Here is an 18113-nt window from a genome sequence, read left to right as displayed (position 1 = left end):
TTAGAACCAAGGTATCGTCGATTCATTCATTCATTCATTCTTTCTTTCTTTCTTTCAACAAGTGTTCTCTGAACGCCTTCTCTGTGCTAAGCATTATTCTAAGAGCAGGTTATACAAAAGTATATTGTAAAAAATATGAAAATCTCTAACCTCTTGGAATATACATTCTATCAAAATTTCAGAGAGATAACAAAATAAATAAAATATATAGTATGTTAGATGACAATAAATGTTATGAAAAATAAACGAGGAAGGTGGAAAAGGAAGTGTGTGTGTGTGTATATGTGTGTATTTGGAGGGGGGGCATCATTCTAGACCTTTTCTCTTTCTCCTTTTTTCCACCTCATTAAAATTTCACCTTTTCTTACCCATCTTCCTCAAATTTATGATGCTACTATAATTCACACGGACATTTAACAGGTCTCTCTTTCCCCACCCCACACAGTCCCGATTCATCCTCCACGTTTCTGCCAGAGAAATCTATGGAAAATAAAATCTGATCTTGTTAGTTGCTGTAATTAATCAGCAGCACAGGCTTCTCAAGCCAGGTACTCTCAAAAACCCCTCCTGGGTGAAAACAATAATCAACAACATCTATAGCCTGAGAAATAGCAGAAGCTGCCTCTAGAAGCAAGAGATAGTTCTGAAGGCCTTTTGGAGGCATATATTTTTAACTTTAAAATTCATGTGAATTTTTCTATACTAACCTTGACGGTTTTAAAATATTTTAAAGTTCTAACTTATCTACCAGGCAAATTACCTTTTTAGCCCCATTGATACCTCTACCCCAAGGCCCCCACTTCCTTCCATCCAAGAAGGTGCTATGTTTAACCTGTGGCTTAAAGCAGTTTTGTCGAAAGTGTACAAAATGAAGGAGAAGCTCAAGACGATTCACTGGGTCAAGGAAGAAAGAAGGAGGGAGAGGAGAAAAAAAATATATGTATATATAAATCTATATATAATATATATAAAAGTGCATTATATATAATATAGAAAATATGTGTATATAATATATATAATGAAGATATATTTTATATATAAATTATATAATCACACATTTAATAATGAGTTGTGTTTCATACCTATATATGGAACTTTACTTACTTTTCAAAAATACCTATTTTGTATGAATTACTTGATCCTTTTTTAAAAACATTGTCAAAAGAAAGGCAGACTGCCACGTGCAGCGCCTCATTTGGATGTGTCTGGAGTCTTGGAAGCTTGACTACCCTACGTTCTCCTACAAATGGACCTTGAGAGCTTGTTTGGAGGTTCTAGCAGGGGAGCGCAGCTACTCGTATACCCTTGACCGAAGAACGGTCCTCCTCTATCGGGGAAGGTCGTCCTCTTCGACCGAGCGCGCAGCTTCGGGAGGGACGCACATGGAGCGGTGAGGGAGGAAGGGGACACCCGCCTAGCCAGCCAGATCAGCCGAATCAACCCTGGCGATCAATGGGGTGACAGATGTCGCAGCCAGATCGCCCTCACATCCGAAAGGACCTAGTAAAGCGCGCGGTATATAAACCTGAAGAGATTTTTAACTTTTTGCATAGGTCGGCTTGTTTCTCTTGTCGGATCTCTGAAAGTCACTTTAAAGTTTTAACTTAACTAATATTAAATGATCACTTAATCCCTAAAATTGCTAAAATTGGTGCTAAAACGGGCTTAATTTGGGGTTGTTTTTATATTATCCAGCATGCCTTGCAGGTGGGAGGGGGCATGCTAAATAGTGCCGTGTCTATTGGTGAAATCCTACGGAGCCTCGCCCACCGAGAGCTCCTCGGGCGGCCCACGGGTCCCCTGGCTGCAGACCGCTTGCTGGGGGCTTTGTGCGGTTCTGGTCACTCCGAGCGGACCCAGGTCTGTCTCCCTTCTACCGCCCCCACCTGCCCTTTCCCCTCGTCTTGTTTCTCCTGGCTCCGAGTTTCTCACTCTCCTTCCATCCCGGAACCACCCCCGCATTCATCCTATTCCTGTCTTCCTGCCCCGGTCCTTTGCGCCCCCGCCCCCATCGGGGCAGACGGAGGCCCCTGGGCTGGGGTGGGGGTCTTGTTTGGCTCGGTGTACGTATCATGATTAACCCGCTCTGTGGAGTAGGCAACCCTGGGTGGAAGGCAGGGTCGGATGGTCCCCGGGGCGGGCCGCGCGGGCTGAGCGGCCACGCGGAGCGCCGGGAGCCTATCTCGGCCGCCGATCGGTGGCCTGGGCGCACCCGGGGCTGGGGGCCTGTGTCCGGGCGGGGCGGGGGCGTGCAGGATCCGGGGCCGCCACCGCGGGCCTGCCCACCGACGCAAGTCTTGCGGACAGTAGTAATCCTCGGCCTCCCCACCTCCTTGTTGCTGTGAGGCTCAAATCTGATGCGTGTGAAAGTGAATTTTTGCAGAGGTTCCACGGGTGTGTAAGTCTCCTCCGCGGCCCTTGGCGTCTGGACTGTAAAGGCCGAATTTGGGAAATCTCAGATTTTCAAGGTCAAAGTAATGATGTTCTGATTCTGTGAAGTCCCGTGCTGCTAGTACAGATAGATGTCTTTACAGCAAATGGCCCCAGCTTCCCAAGATCCAGAGTAATAAATCGTAACGATATGAAACGGTATGAAAGCCAAGTGTTTTGTTTTGGTTTGGTTTAAGTTTTAAAATGGTGTTCTGTTTTTATTGAGTGAGGGAAAACGCAATTAAAAAAACGAAAACAAAATCTCTTCCCTTCCAACGACCACAAAAACCCCCAAACAGTTTTCTGTGCGAAAATCCTGAATATTCATTTAGCGCCTGAGCTCTGGGCTGAGGACTCGAAATTGAGGCTGTTCTTTTGCGAGGAGCTGCTGCGTTTGTTTTTCAGAAAACCTGAAAGGCCATGATGGCTACGAAGCCCAAACTCCACTATCCAAATGGACGAGGCCGCATGGAATCCGTGCGATGGGTTTTAGCTGCCGCTGGAGTCGAGGTACCCTACCTATATGCTGTTTCTGCACAGATTTGTCCCACAACATTGAGACTTGAGGGAAATGTCAATGGCGGAGCCCTGTCCTCTCCCACTAATATTACAGACCTGCTTCAGTGAGTCAGAAGAGTCCTTTCCCTCAAGACTTTTTCTTTTTATAAATGGAGTGTAGTTGATGAAATTGTATTTAACGTTCAGCTTTAATCAATGGCTTCTGATCTACCACCAGTAAATATTTATTAATGAGGAGAAAAGGAACGAACCTGCAATTTGCCAGTTAACAGCCAGAACTTTTGTGAATATAGAATCTCTAGGTGAATTTTGTATTTATTTCAGTGGCTTCAGACTGGCAGCCTTCGTATCTTGTCTGCATTCCTTCCTGTATGCTTTGGCCCACAATGGTTTTGGTCTTGTTTTTGTTCTGTTCTTGTAGCTTCTTGTTTATGGAAATTTTCAAATACGAGCACAGATAGGACATTGCCATGAGTTCCATGTACCTGTCACTCAGCTTCAACAACCATCAGCTTTATGCTAATCTTGTTTCACCTCTCTCCTCCCCTCTGCTTGCTTTGTTGGGAATATTTTATGTTTCATCTGTGAGTACTTCAGTTTTGCTCTCTAAAAGATGAGCATTTTAAAACATAACCACAATAGCATTATTGCACCCAACAAAATTAACAACAGTTCCTTATTATCAGCTAACAATCTGATTGTCTCAAACAGGCCTTGTTTCAGTCTGGATCTAAATCAGGTCCACACATTGCGTTTGATTACGTTTCTTTCAGTATTTAAAAATATCTGTAACATTTCCTCTGCATTTAAAAAAAAATAAACTTTGCATTTGGATATAATTTCAGATTACTAGAAAAGTTCTAAAGATAGTGCAGAGTGTTCCCATGTAACTGTCTCTGTCTCCCTTAATGAAAACATCTTACCTAACCACATCAAAACCAAGAAATTAACATTGGTGCATAACAAATACAGACTTTATTCAAATCTGATTGGTTTTTCCACTAATGTCCTTTTACTGTTCCAGGATCCAGCATTGTATTTAGTCATTATGTTTCCTTAGCTTTCCTCCATCTGTGACAGTTTCTTAGTCTTTCCTTTATTTTACCACCTTGACGGTCTTGGAAAGTATTGGTCAGGTTTTTTGTAGAATCCTCCACATTTTGGGATTGTCTGATGTTTTTCTCATGTTTAGACTGGGTTTGAGGGAAGAAGACCACGGAGTGAAGTGTCCTTCTTATTACATCATATGAGGGGTTACAAGGACATCATGAGTCGTCAGTGGTGCAGTTAAGCCTGGTCACTTGGCTCCTTCATTCATCAACTAATTTTCCCTCTGTTCTTTGGAAGAGAATCATTAAATTCAGCCCCCACTCCCAAGGATGGGAATTAAGCTCTACCTCCTGGTAACTGCATTTAGAATTCTTGCGTAAGGAAGATTTGTCCCCCCCCCCATTTATTTATTTATTCCATCATTTGTTTATATCAGCATGAATTTAAGTATATTTATTTTATCCTTTTGATTAAAATTCAATAATAGTATCTTTTGTTGCTCAAATAGTTCCAGCTTTGGCCATTGGGGCTCTTTCAGGTTGGCTCTTGTGTCCTTTCCATGTAGCCCTTTTTACTTTTTTTTTTTCCTTCAACATTTTCTCACTTTCTGACACTCCAAGATGCTCCAGGCTAATCTTGTATTTTCCTTGCCCTAGCCCTAGTACTTCTCCAAAGAGCCCTGGTCCCTTCTATTAGAAAATGGTATTAGCAGCCAAGATCTGGGTGCTAAGTGTCTGCATTTGTTTCTGGTGCCATTTGTGGAAGAAACTGCGTTTAGAATGCCCCCCATTCTGGATTTGGCGGCTTTACTCTCATTTTAACATGTTCTATTCTCTATATTTCCTGTAAGCTACTAGTTGGATCCAGAAGTCTGCTCAACTCCAGGCTCCTTTTTTTCTTTCTATCTCTATTTTTTTTTTTTTCCTGCCAGACTGCGGCAGAGGTGGTACTGCAATCATATTTCTCTTGAGCGACATCCGGGGTGCATGACGTCTGCCTGTCTCATTTTCAGAGTTGCTGAGTTTGATCAGTGTGTTCCTGTGACCTTAGCCCGTTCCACACAGTATGAAGTTTCCTCCATCACCCTTTCAAGTGTCGTTTTCAGCCTTGCTCGTCACCATTGTTAGAGGTTACAAAATGGTGATTTTTCTATTTCTATCATTTCACCTAAATTTACTAACTGTGATACTCTTATGAAGAGTAATTGTTCACTGATTACTTAATTACCTTGAAGTACAATTCAAATAAGAAAAGCAGGATAGATGCTTGATTCTCTGCCACTTTATCAATTTTCAGAATGAGTCGTTACCCTAGCAACCTCCAGAGGTGACAAATGAGGGTTGATGGGTGTGGGGTTTTGTTTCTTATTGTTGGTTTGGTTTGGTTTTGGTTTCCTTACCTATCATTATAACTCAGCACACAGTGTTTTTACAGTTTTCTAAATTAGTCAATATCATTTTTATATACAAATTCTGATTTCTGACTTCTCTTGAGAAGTTGGAAGATCTGATGATCCTGGGGCCTCATTTCCATAGGGCAGCAATTGCTGCTTCTGAGTAGGGACGGTCCCTAGAGATGGACCTTTCTAGTCTGCACAGTCCCCATCATTCCCTGTTGTCTCAGGACATATTTTCTAATTGTGTTAAGAGGAAAGCGGAACAATTCTTGATCCTTTGACTTGAACCTAGTCAGCTTATTTATGTCACCTGTCTAACCCCTGTATGCTTCTGAGTTTGCAGTTATTTAATAGGTTTTGAAGAGGGTGTCTTATATGTGTATGTACTAGAATCCCTTGTCAAAGCTCCTCTTCCCTAGCTTCATTCTGCCCCTCCTACTCTGCTGTGAGTCAGCATTCTTGGCTACAGTCATAGAAACCCAACCCTAAGTAAGAAAAACAGAAAGGAACGTGGGTCATGTGATCTACCTACCCTCAACCAGGCAGGCAGGTGGGGTACAGTAATTAGCCCAGCGTGGGTCTCAAGCCCACTCCTCTGACCAGGGTGGAGGGAGCTAGACTGGCCTCCCTCATGAGGGCTGACCACATGGTTTGCAGGAACAATTCCCAAAAGGTGGTACCAGGGGTCCCTCTCCTTTCTGTGCCCAGTGACATTTTCAGCTACATTTGTGCTCATACAGATCTGAAACAGGAGGGCCAGGCTGGCAGCCGCTGGGTGAGTTCTTGATTCCCAGGGTCACGATGTCGGTTAGAGGCTGATGTGTAAAGCATACGCATCCCAGTAACTAGGTACCTCGCACCTGCTGAGAGACAGCCTGGCCTAATTCAGGGAGTCGGTGTCTTCCATCTCATGCTTGGTTTGAGTCCTCAGACCTTGCTCTGTGCTGGATGCTGCTTCTTGGCTGCTTGGAGCTTCATGTGCCCAAAGACCACCCCCACCCCAAACCTGGTCAGATCCTCCTTGTGGAGAGGGGGATGAACAGTGTAAAAGAGAAGATGTGAAGGCCACAAGCTCCTCATTCAGAACTTCTGGGCAGTTCACTTAGAAGGGGGCGTGCGAAGAGGAAGCGCGTGGTGTGGACGCAGGCACTTCTCCAAGGATCCCAGCGGGAATGGCACCCCATCAGGGCACAGAGACAGCTCATGGTGTGGATGGAAGCTGCACGCCGTCTGTCCTTACAGTCCGGAGCAGCAGCCAGACAGTCGCCAGCTCCTCCAAGCTCTGCCTGGTGAATTTTTCCCTTCCTCCCTCTCCTACCCTCTAATCTCCTGTTCCGGTGCTAGATTCTTCTTACAGACCAAGTTCTATAAAGTTTGACTGAAGAGAGCTTCTCTAGTGAGAGAGAACATGCATTTTGCTACGTGTTTCCAGAAGTCAAAAACCAGAATCAGAACAATTTGGAAGGAATTAAAAAAAAAATTTTTTTAATTAAAGTATAGTTGATTTCGGGTGTACAGCAAAGTGATCCAGTTATATATATCTTGCACATTATTTTCCATTATAGCTTATAACAAGACATTGAATATAGTTCCCTGTGCTGTACAGTAGGTCCTTTTGTTTATCTATTTTATATATAGCAGTATGTATCTGCTAAGCCCAAACTCCTAATTTATCCCTCCCCCACCCCCTTTCCCCGCTGGTAACCATATGTTTGTTTTCTGTGTGTATGAGTCCATTTCTGTTTTGTAAATAAGTTCATTTGTGTCATTTTTTTTTTAGATTCCACATATAAGTGATATCATATGATATTTGTCTTTCTCTGTCTGACTTACTTTGCTTAGTATGTTAATCTCTAGGTCCATCCATGTTGCTTGGAAGGACTCGTTTTCTAAAAATGTACATTTCTGGTCTCTCCCAACTACTGGATGTGAATCTCTGAGGGATGAGCCTAGACACACACACACACACACACACACACACACACACACACACATATACACACACTTCCCCATGTGCTTTATAAATGATCGTGGTCATAAAAGAGTGAGAGCCGTGGTGCAGAGGGAACACCACCAACATCACACCTGACCAGCTGGGCATTTGGACAAATGCCTAGAACATTCTTGCCCTGAAGTTAGTGCTTCCTGGGCCACAGATGGAGTGCCTCTAGGGGCACTGAGGACCCCTCCTCACACGGGAGGACCCTGGGAGTAGGAGAAGCCATGCCTACACATCCTGATGCCCGTTGAGGTGGAAGAGAGAATGGCCATGTCTATGCTGTCAGCTCTGCCCCTCCTGGGATGATGGGGCAGCGCAGGGAGAGATGCTGGTGGGGAACCATCTGGGGACTCAGTGGGCATGTGAAGGGCATCAGTACATTAGCACGAGTTTTATCTATCACAAGAAAAGAAACTTTTCAGTGTTTTTCCCCGCCCCACCCAGCCTTTTAGTTTGAAAACTTGAAAACCTACAGAAAAGTTGTAATAGTACAATGGACACCTTCTAACTAAATTGACCAGTTGTTAACATTTTGCCATGTTTGCTTTCTTCCCTCCTCTCTCTGCTTTATTTATTCTTAATCACTTGAAAGTAAGTTACAGACATCAGCATGTATCTCCCTGTTAAGAAAGAAAGAATTGTTCTAATAACTGCAATATCATTGTCACACCTAAGAAAGTTAATACTAACTTTACAACATCTAATATACAATTCATATTCAGAAGTTCCCTCTCGTCTCCCAGAAGTCTATGTAACTGTTATTTAACTATTTAGCAATTATAACTGCCCCTCCCCCCATCCAGAATCTAATCAAGATTCAGATATTTGGTGGTTATTTCTCTAGTCTCTTTTCATCTATCAATAGAACAGAGCCTGCATTTTGTTTGTTTCTTCCCTACCCTTCACTTAACAGAAAAGGAATGTGTGAAGGAGGAATTGACTCTCTTGTATGAATTTCTGGCAACAGAAGTTAGGAATCAGTTATGTGACTTGGAGACCAAATAACATAAAGAATTATCAGAAGAGGGCTACCTGGCTAAAGTCGATTCCCTTTTTTTTTTTTTTTTTTTTTGCAGTCCGCGGGCCTCTCACTGTTGTGTCCTCCCCCGTTGCGGAGCACAGGCTCCGGATGCGCAGGCTCAGCGGCCATGGCTCACGGGCCCAGCCGCTCCGCGGCATGTGGGATCCTCCCGGACCGGGGCACGAACCCGTGTTCCCTGCAGGGAACAGTCCGGCAGGCGGACTCCCAACCACTGCGCCACCAGGGAAGCCCCGATTCCCTTTTAAATAAAGATTTGCCCCTGAGAGCAGAATTCATGCTTTTGGTCGGGAAGAGGATAGATGGCTAGGAAACGGGAGCCAGACAAGTGGTGAGGACCACAGAGTGGGAACAGCAGAGGCAAAAAGTCCCCCAGACCAGTTTCCAAACCTTGCACATCCTGGAGGAGCTTAACAACAAAACAGGCCATTTATGTTACAGTGTCCCACATCGTGGATATGCCCCATTTTCACCTTGCAGTTTGATCCAAGTGAAATTGGTTGGCGAGCTCTTTCTGCAGTGGTGCAGTATCCTCACTGTGTCACAGCAGGGAGCACGTGATGTCTCAGGGTGTCCCCCAGTGGGGAGCTGAGTTTGACCACTTGGTTAGTTGGATGGTGGGATCTCCAGATCTGCAGAGATGTTTTTTCTTTGTCGTAATAAGGAACTTGTGGGTTAACACTTTGAGATTGTGTGAATATTCTATGCCCCATGACCCAATGATTTCAGCATCCATTGCGATCCTTATCAGAATCAGTTATTACATTATAGGGTGAAAAATTGGTGATTTTCTAATTTTATCATTAATTAGGAATAATTCTACATTAATTAGTGCTAATTCTGTAAAAGAGAGCTCTTCTCCCTCTTTTTTTAGAATCATCATTTATGGACACAGGGATTTTTTTGTTGTGTTCTAATCCATAACTGATATCACTCTTTTCGATATTTAAATTGTCCCAGATGTGGCTAGAGAATCCCTCGGGTAGGGTCCTGCATGCCTTTGCTTTTGACATATCCATTAGTCTTTGAGTACGTCCTCACTTTCTGACATAACAGAGTCAACCTTTGCTTCTGGGAGTCCAGTGATATTTAGAAACAAGATGTGGGTACTGAGTATGCTCTTTCTCTCTGCTTTTGAGGCAGTTTAACTTGGTATTTTCAGTCCTGAACCTGTAATGACATTTCGCTTCTTTTTTGGGGGGGGCGTGTCTTTTTGAATTTAGTTTGATGAAGACTTTTTAGAAACAAAAGAACAGTTGCAGAAGTTGCAGGATGGTGAGTATCAAAATGTATTACTGTCGGTAATGCTGATTTTCTTTTCTAAGAACCCATATTTACGTGGAAGGGCAAAGATACTGCTGACACTAAGAATCCAGACCAGTATCCTAAAACCAGACAAGCAAGAGGAAACAGTAGCCGAAATTGCCAGGAAGTCTCTTCGTATTGAGTAGTTCTATAAAAGCTGGCGGAAGGGAAGGAGCCAGTTCCTCCCTCTGTCCCAGTGGGCAGCCCTTCTCCATCTCTGTCTCCCCCGCCCTCCTCTACCTTTCCCCCCTTTCTTCCTCTCCCTCATCCCCTCCCGCCTCACTTTCCACCTCCTCTGAATTACCTGAGGCATCTGCACCTGCTTGAAGTACACAGGTAAAAGTCACCATTTACACTGGGCTGCTTTCTGAAATAAGTACAAACAGGTGTGACATCAGTGGAAGGCCCCCTTTTAACTCCTGGTCACACACACCCCTCCACACCCAGGCCCTTGTAAGCATCCTCCCTCCTGGCCATCAGCAAGGGTCCTGAGGCCCAACTCAAGGCTCCTCGGAGAGGGACCAGCTCTGCAGGGCTGTGATGCCCCCGTCATGAGTGACACTGCCTGGCGTCACTAGGCCTGTGCTGAGTACACATCTCCCCTCGACCCGCATGCACCCCCAAGCCTTGATCCCCCCCAGGGCTGGGCCGTATGCTATACTTGCAACTCTCCCCGACGTTTGGTGTGGGGAAAGTGTTTGAGACAGGCTTCTTGAAGAAAGTAGTGGGTTACTTTTTGACCAGTGACAGCGTACTTGGTGGTAGGTGGACTGTGGTAGTGGACGCCTGTACGTGAGTATCAGCTGGTGACTTGGGTTTCATGATCAGATTGGCAAAGCAGTGCAGTCATAGAATATTCTAGAGTGATGGGAATGTTCTGTTCTACAATGGCCAGCGCAGGAGCCACCAACCACACGTGGCTTTTGAGCACTTGTAATGTGTCCAGGGCGACTAACAAAGTGAGTTTTAAATTTTTCAAAAGTTTGATTAATTTAGAGTTCCCTGGTGGCCTAGTGGTTAGGATTCTGGGCTTTCACCGTTGTGGGCCCAGGTTCAATCCCTGTTCAGGGAGATAAGATCCTGTAAGCTGTGCATTGCAGCCACACACAAAAGAAATTGATTAACTTTAATTTAGGTTTAACTATACACACACTGCTTACTGGCTACTGTATTAGCCAGCGCACCTCTAAAAAAACGTCTTCACTACGTCTCCCCTACCCTTTGTCACTGGAGCTAGGTGTTTTTCCTGGGGTGAAAGTCAGAAGGGAAGATTTGGATCAATGCTAGTTTTCAGGCTTGTTTTATGGCTAAATCTGCACCCCTGAATGAAGTTGGGGGAGCTTTACACTGTTTCCTAAGGCTGTGATCCCACTGTCCCTTTTCATTCAGCAGAGCATGTTTTGATGGGGGTGCAGGGAAGAGATCACTTCTAACTCTGGGCTTCCATTCCCAGGTAACCACCTGCTGTTCCAACAAGTGCCAATGGTTGAAATTGATGGGATGAAGCTAGTGCAGACCCGGAGCATCCTCCACTATATAGCAGACAAGCACCATCTCTTCGGCAAAGATCTCAAGGAGAGAACCCTGTACTGTGGCCCCTCTGGCTTGTTCTCACTTGTCTACTGACCGATGCTTAACTGATTAGTCGCCCTCTGCAGCACACCTGTCCACTTCATGTCCTGTATCGTTAGTGGGAACAGGGAACAAAGCCCCAGAAATGTCAAGACCAGTTAGAAAATCAGTACAGAGAGTCTGAGTAAAACGAGAGAAAGCAGTTGAATTCAGATATTAGAGCCTGTGTCTGGGGTGTGGTGCAGGTTTCAACATGTTTAAATGCTTTGATAGTTTTTTTTTTTACCTTTCTTGCAAATGTATTATCGCTGAGTATTAGGAATAGAAAGCTGCTGTGACATTCAAGGCCCAGGATACTGTGCGCTGGATTATAATTTGAACTCAGAGCCTGGTCCTTGTACCTCCTGGATCATGACCCAGGGCAAAGCATTACACTCCAGTGTCCTGATGAGTTTCCAGTATGGTGGGGATAATAACAGCACATTCCTCATAATGCCATGGGATTCAATGAAATATCGGATAGAGAGTGTTTAGCACCGTGCCTGGTACACACCAAGCATCCTATAAATAATACCCACTATTTTTACAAATGTGAAGCTCCACCCGCACCAAGCCTAGGTGCTGGAGTGAGGGTGGCAGAGTAGGGGCCAGGAGAAAGGACATTCGTGGCTCTTGTGCTTTGAGATGTGTGACAGGTTTTTCTGAAAGATTTTTCTGAATCGCAGCTAGAATTGACTTTGCATCTTTGCTGTAAAGGGACGGGTGGAGATGAATGCTTCTTGGTGCTTAAGTTGCCAGAGCCTTAAGAGAAAAACACTCTAGATACTTAGTTGTGGAAGCCAATGAGTTCAAAGAGAGGGGTGACTGAGAAAACGCTTTTTTGTGTTTTGAAGGATTGACATGTATGTGGAGGGGACCCTGGATCTTCTTGAACTGATTATCATGCATCCTTTCCTCAAACCAGACGATCAGCAAAAGGAAGTGGTGAACATGGCCCAGAAGGCTATAATTAGATACTTTCCTGTGTTCGAAAAGGTAGGTGGCAGTGAAGCCTGTGAACACGGCATCACCAGACCACAAACGCCCCTTTCTGCTCAGGCAGAGTAAAGCTGAGCCCTGCTAGACCAACCTCCTGGACTCCTGAGGGCTCACAGGTGCCATCGGCGCAAAGCCAGGATGTCTTGGAGCCTCCCAGACTCTTCCAGAGTCTTCCGTGTTTTCTGGGGAAAATATGGGCTCACCCATGTGTGCACTGTCATTGCTTACATTTGCCAGGTGCCACCTTGTGCAGGATACAGAAGAGAAGAAACCACCTACTTCATTCATTCTTTCATCATCCTACCTGATAGTTTGGTATAAAGAGAAGAACCATTGCTGTTTTATTTCTCTTCCCTGTGCCCTTTTTGTTTTCTCTTTTGTTATTTCTTGTCTCATTACCGTATCTGTTTTTCTGAGCTTCAAACTCCTCCTCTCTTTTCCTCAACTCAGAGGGACTATTTTAAATGCTTTAGTTAAAAACTAAGAGAATGTGAAAATCTGGAATTGGCAGACTTCCTCTGGCCATTGATGTGGAATTAGTTGTAAGAAGGAGGAGAGAGATTTTCTGAGTGTTTCTGTCTTTGGTTTCGTGGCCTCTTTTTTTTGTTTTGTTTTTTTCTTTGTTTTGTTTTTGCGGTACGCGGGTCTCTCACTGTTGTGGCCTCTCCCGTTAAGTAGCAACAGTCTCCGGACTCGCAGGCTCAGCGGCCATGGCTCACGGGCCCAGCCGCTCCGCGGCACGTGGGATCTTCCCGGACCGGGGCACGAACCTGTGTCCCCTGCATCGGCAGGCCAACTCTCAACCACTGTGCCACCAGGGAAACCCAGTTTCGTGGCATCTTGCCCACAGGCAGTTTGTGAACGTAAAATACGATGATGCAGAAATGTGCTGGGACTGAGGGAGGAACAGGTGCCTTGGAAAAGGGTCACTGCTGGTTCCTCTGTCCCTGTGGCCCAGACTGTGTCAGGGCTCCACCGAACATATGAGCTAAATAATTGTCACCTTCTTTTTACCCGTAATGAAATAGAATCACAGAGAGACTGGGTGACACGCCTAAGTCAGGAGCCAGGACTGCAACTCTGGACTCTTCGTCCTCTCCCTGTCCGGCTCCAATAGCTCTGTTTGATTTGGAGTCATATTAGAGTCCTTGTCACACACACGTAAACACACACTCACACTCATGGGCATCCGCAAAGGGCATCTTCCCTGTTCTACCACTGTTCCTTGCCCCTTCCCGATCACCGTCTATTCCTATGAATCTCTGTACCTGTGTTACTCTCAAAATGGGAGTCAGGATGAACTCTCATTCTTTTAATTTTCCCTGTCTTAGAAGATGTGAAAGGAAGCCTGCTTTTTTACTGTCATGTCTCGTTTATGACTGTGAGTCCTGACACACAGAAACACAGAACTGGCAAATGAGATTAGACTCCTTGGACAGGACCAGTGGCTTACGTCTTACATCACTTCCCCTGAATGCATCAGGGCTAATTCTTTTCTGTAAATACATTTATGGAATAGAGGTATCCTTTTAAAACCCTGGATGCTAAATCTAGAATTAATCGTTCCTTCCCCTTTTTAGGGTCTCATTCTGATGTAAAGCAGATACTTAAGGATGCTTTCATTTCTACACCTTTTTCGCCCTCTCCCTCTCATATAGGGAACTGCTTGGTTGGTATTATTCGTAAAAGGATAAAAGGACAAGGTTGTAGTTTTCAGCCTTTCTCGGATACTGCACTGATTCCACAGCTTCATCATTTTCTCCATCTCAAGTATTATAACCAATGTAAAATGTTTCTACCCTGCAGGTTTTACGGGGTCATGGACAAAGGTTTCTTGTTGGTAATCAGCTGAGCCTTGCTGACATAATTCTACTCCAGACCATTTTGGCTCTAGAAGAGAAAATTCCTAATATCCTGTCTGCCTTTCCTCACCTCCAGGTACATAAAACAACATTTGAGAAGATTGGCCCAGAACTCTTAGGCCTTCCTTCGATATCTGTTGTTTGGTAGGCTGTGTATGTGTGTGTGTGTAATTCTTTTAGGTTCTAGTTAGTAAAATGAAATGAAGGTGCAGACTTGAAATTGGTTTTCTGGTTCCCAGACCCTTAGAGCTCAAAGATTGTTTACATGTGAAAGAAGTTGTCCCTCGGTATTGTTGCACGGCTACACTCTTGCAACAAACTCCATACACAGTTTGCCAGTAGGGACCTGCTGTAGACGTAGCTGTAGGGACCAGGGGCTGCTCATCTGCTTGTGCTGTATGTGCTGACAGGAGGACCCGAGAGTCACCATCAAAAACAGCCTCGTCATCAGGGTGTGGCTCCCTTTCTCAGAAATAACGTGGTCTCAAATTGGAAATTTTGGAGCCTGGATTCTGAGGGCTAATAAAAGGCACCCTAAACATCACCCCAGAGAATTCTCACCATTCTTCTTCCTCAAATTCCAAGGGCAGACTTTGGTGCGTGACTCAGTTTATGTTTCGGTGTTATTCTTGCAGGATCGATCATAGAATTTAGAAGCAGAAAAGGGCTTTAAAAAGCACGTTTCATCCAATGCCTTCAATATATTGAATACATGTGAAGAAAAAGAGACCCAGGGTAAAGACGTCAGCAGCCTGATGACCTCGTTAGTGGGTATCTCAACTTTGTCTAGAATCTTAGCCTTTTATCTCCAAATGCAATGGGCTTTCTTCTGTGCTGGTGGGTTGGCCCCTTGGGCCAAATCAGGCCTGCCACATGTTTTTGTATCACTCTTGAGCTAAGAGTGGTTTTTACATTTTTAAATGGTTGAAAAAATATCAAAAGAATAGTGATACTTCATGACACATGAAATGATACGAAGTTTGAATTTCAGTGTCTGTAAATACATTTCATTGGCACAAAGCCAGGCCCATTCATTTATGCATTGTCTAAGGCTGCTCTTGCGCTACCACAGCAGAGGTCAGTCGTTCTGATACAGACCGTATGGCCTGCAAAGCCTAGAATATTTACTAACTGGTCCTTTATAGAAAAAGGTTGCCAATCCCCTATAAAAACCAGATGGACACGTCTTTGACCAAGTTATCCAAAGCCAAGAGAGAGACACACTAAATCTCCAAAGAGTAATACATATACTTAAAAAAAAATTTTTTTTCCAAGTCTAGTGAACATCATTTTGACATACTAATGAGGACAGCAACCACCGGTTAAATACATACACCCAGAAAATGAGAACAGAAATCTTCAACAAGGCAAATAGCCATTATATAGTTTAGCTCTCTGTTCCTTTCTTCCTGCAGGCACAGAGATGGACATTTTAAAGTTTGACTTTAATACCAACAGATCCCTGAAATGGCCCAAGGACCTGTGGATATTTTCTATCCATGATGCTAACAATTTGTTTTTAAATCCCAGGTACTTCTGTGTAAACAAATTTAATACCTGAACAGGTCAAGTATCAATATTAAAGGACTTCAAAATCTAACACCAGATCTGATTAAATTAAAGGGTCATTCTTGCATTAATTAAAGGGTAAAAAAAAAGTCAAAAGTCACAAAAATTTTATTATACATGACACGTAAGCCCCAGGTAAATCTTGAAATGATAAATCCTTTGGGAAAAGCTTCTAATTATTGGTAATAACACAGATAATACAAATACCATAATACAAACAGTTCAAATAAGTAATAAGAAGAGAAGATTGTCATATTTACATAGAATTAATTGACATAATTATTAGTTTTTTTTAATATTAGTGATATATGTAAGAATGTTTCTGTATGTTTGTATGCCTGCTTAATTAAGGCTGTGCTTTGTACATAGTAGACATTTAATAAATAGTAGCTTTTTAAATAAATGACCTATTTATTTTGAAAGATTTTGTTAGAATAATACAGTTCTTCGTATAGTTCAGAATTTTCACCAGATCAAATGGATTTTTCTTTTTAATTATTGAAAATTGGTAAGATTTGACTCTATGAATGAAAAATAAGATTTTTTTTCTTCTGTTACAGTTTACGTGAATATCTGGTATCTGATAACTGAGCCCTAGGCTACAAAAAAATGCAACTGGCCATCTTTCACACATAGCCAGAAAGAGGATTCATTTGTTAATAGGAGTAAAAATGTCAAGGCAGCTGAATCTTAAAATGTAACTTGTACTATCTGATGAATTTTTAAAACAATTTTATTTAAGTGACTTTTATTTAAATGCATTTTTTTCTGAGATCAATACATTTGAGGTACTACCTATGTCTTTTTCGACCTTCCTTTTTTCATTTAAGCAAGTATACTCCTATCCTAAGTATCTTTTTTATTTTTCTGTCTCTGAAAAGTGTTCACATCTTGGTAGGAACCGTGAGATTTGTATAGAGCCTGGCCTAGATTCCAGCCACTGTTGGCAGAGATTATAAATGATCATACCAAGAGATCAGACCCTAAACAGGTGCTGGATGACAGTTCTATTTGGATCTCGATAACAAATATTTATTGAATGTATTCTGATGGACCATTTTGGGGTTTTTTTTTTGTTTATTTTTTTATTGAAGCATAGTTGATTTACAGTGTTGTGTTAATTTCTGCTGTACAGCAAAATGACTCAGTTATACACATATCTATATATATTCTTTTTTATATTCTTTTCTATTGTGGTTTATCCCAGGATATTGAATATAGTTCCCTGTGCTGTACGGTAGGAACTTGTTGTTTATCCATTCTATACGTAATAGTTTGCATCTACTAACCCCAAACTGATAGGCCATTTTGCACCGCCCTATTTTCGTAGAAATGAACACCTTTGCTTTTAGCCTTGAACTTTTGCGTTTTCCCTTTGCAGGAGTTCACAGTGAAAATAAGTAATATCCCTACAATTAAGAAATTCCTTGAACCTGGCAGCAAGAGGAAGCCTCCCCCGGATGACATCTACGTGAGAACCGTGTACAACATCTTCATGCCGTAGGACAGCAGCACGGCTGTGAGTGAGCACTGTCCCCCAGAAATCGCTGTGTCCACAGTTGTGTCTTAATTGAAGCCAGGCTGCCGTGATCCAGCTCTGTCGTGGTGCTGTGTATATTGTTCCTAAGTTGGTCTTTCATGTCAAGGAGATCTCTTTTAGAAACATCAACCTTTTTTGTCCAGTGAGTGATTGTTATGGAACCTCTTCTGAACACCTTTTTGGAGGGGCTGGCATTTAAGTTAGATCTGCTCTGTCTACTCATTTCCTGGTAACAAGGATGGGTAGGACTTCATGTTGTCCCCTGAGCTTCTTTTCTCCTCTCCTTATCCCATTCTCAACCCCCTCCAGTCTCTTCCTGTTTTCAGTGTCTAATAACAATGGAATTCACTAGATAGTAACTCTCCTCTGAGCGATAATAATAATAGATCCATGGTAGTAACGAATGCTGTTGATATTTGCCAAAATAAAGGATTTACAATTCATTGCCCTGCTGCTAGAATTTTTAAATTAAATCATTTGGAATACATTCACATGGTTCAAATATCAAAAAAGTATAAAAGGCTATACAGTTGGAAGTGTTCTTTTCAGCCCTGTCCCCCCAGTTTTCTTTGGTTCTGCTCCCTACAGACAAACATCATTATCATTTGTATAATCCTTCCAGTTATATTTGACACAAGTATAAGAAAATATAAATATATTTAACTTTTGTCCTCTTACTACCCAAATGGTTATTTGGAGGCTTCTAATTTTTTGCATTTCAGAACTAAAAGTATGGCTTATTAATACTGCTTTAAACATGTGTTGACTTACATCTCAAATATTAATTGAGCACC

The 18113-nt window shown here is 43.0% G+C and overlaps 1 protein-coding gene across 1 annotated transcript; it reads left to right on the top strand.

The window, feature by feature from the left end:
* The first annotated feature begins 1767 nt into the window (after positions 1-1767).
* GSTA4 (glutathione S-transferase alpha 4) lies at positions 1768-17762 on the top strand. The gene is made up of 7 exons (XM_007451931.1): positions 1768-1860; positions 2836-2940; positions 9657-9708; positions 11192-11324; positions 12204-12345; positions 14155-14286; positions 17161-17762. Exons 2-7 carry the CDS (start codon positions 2851-2853, stop codon positions 17281-17283), a joined length of 672 nt encoding a protein of 223 aa, XP_007451993.1. The 5' UTR covers positions 1768-1860; positions 2836-2850; the 3' UTR covers positions 17284-17762.
* Positions 17763-18113: the final 351 nt, after the last annotated feature.

This window comes from Lipotes vexillifer, unplaced genomic scaffold, assembly GCF_000442215.2.
Source record: "Lipotes vexillifer unplaced genomic scaffold, Lipotes_vexillifer_v1.1 scaffold147, whole genome shotgun sequence".
Lineage (NCBI taxonomy): Eukaryota > Metazoa > Chordata > Mammalia > Artiodactyla > Lipotidae > Lipotes > Lipotes vexillifer.
Note: the sequence above shows the minus strand (reverse complement) of the source record. Positions and strands in the feature narration are given on the sequence as shown.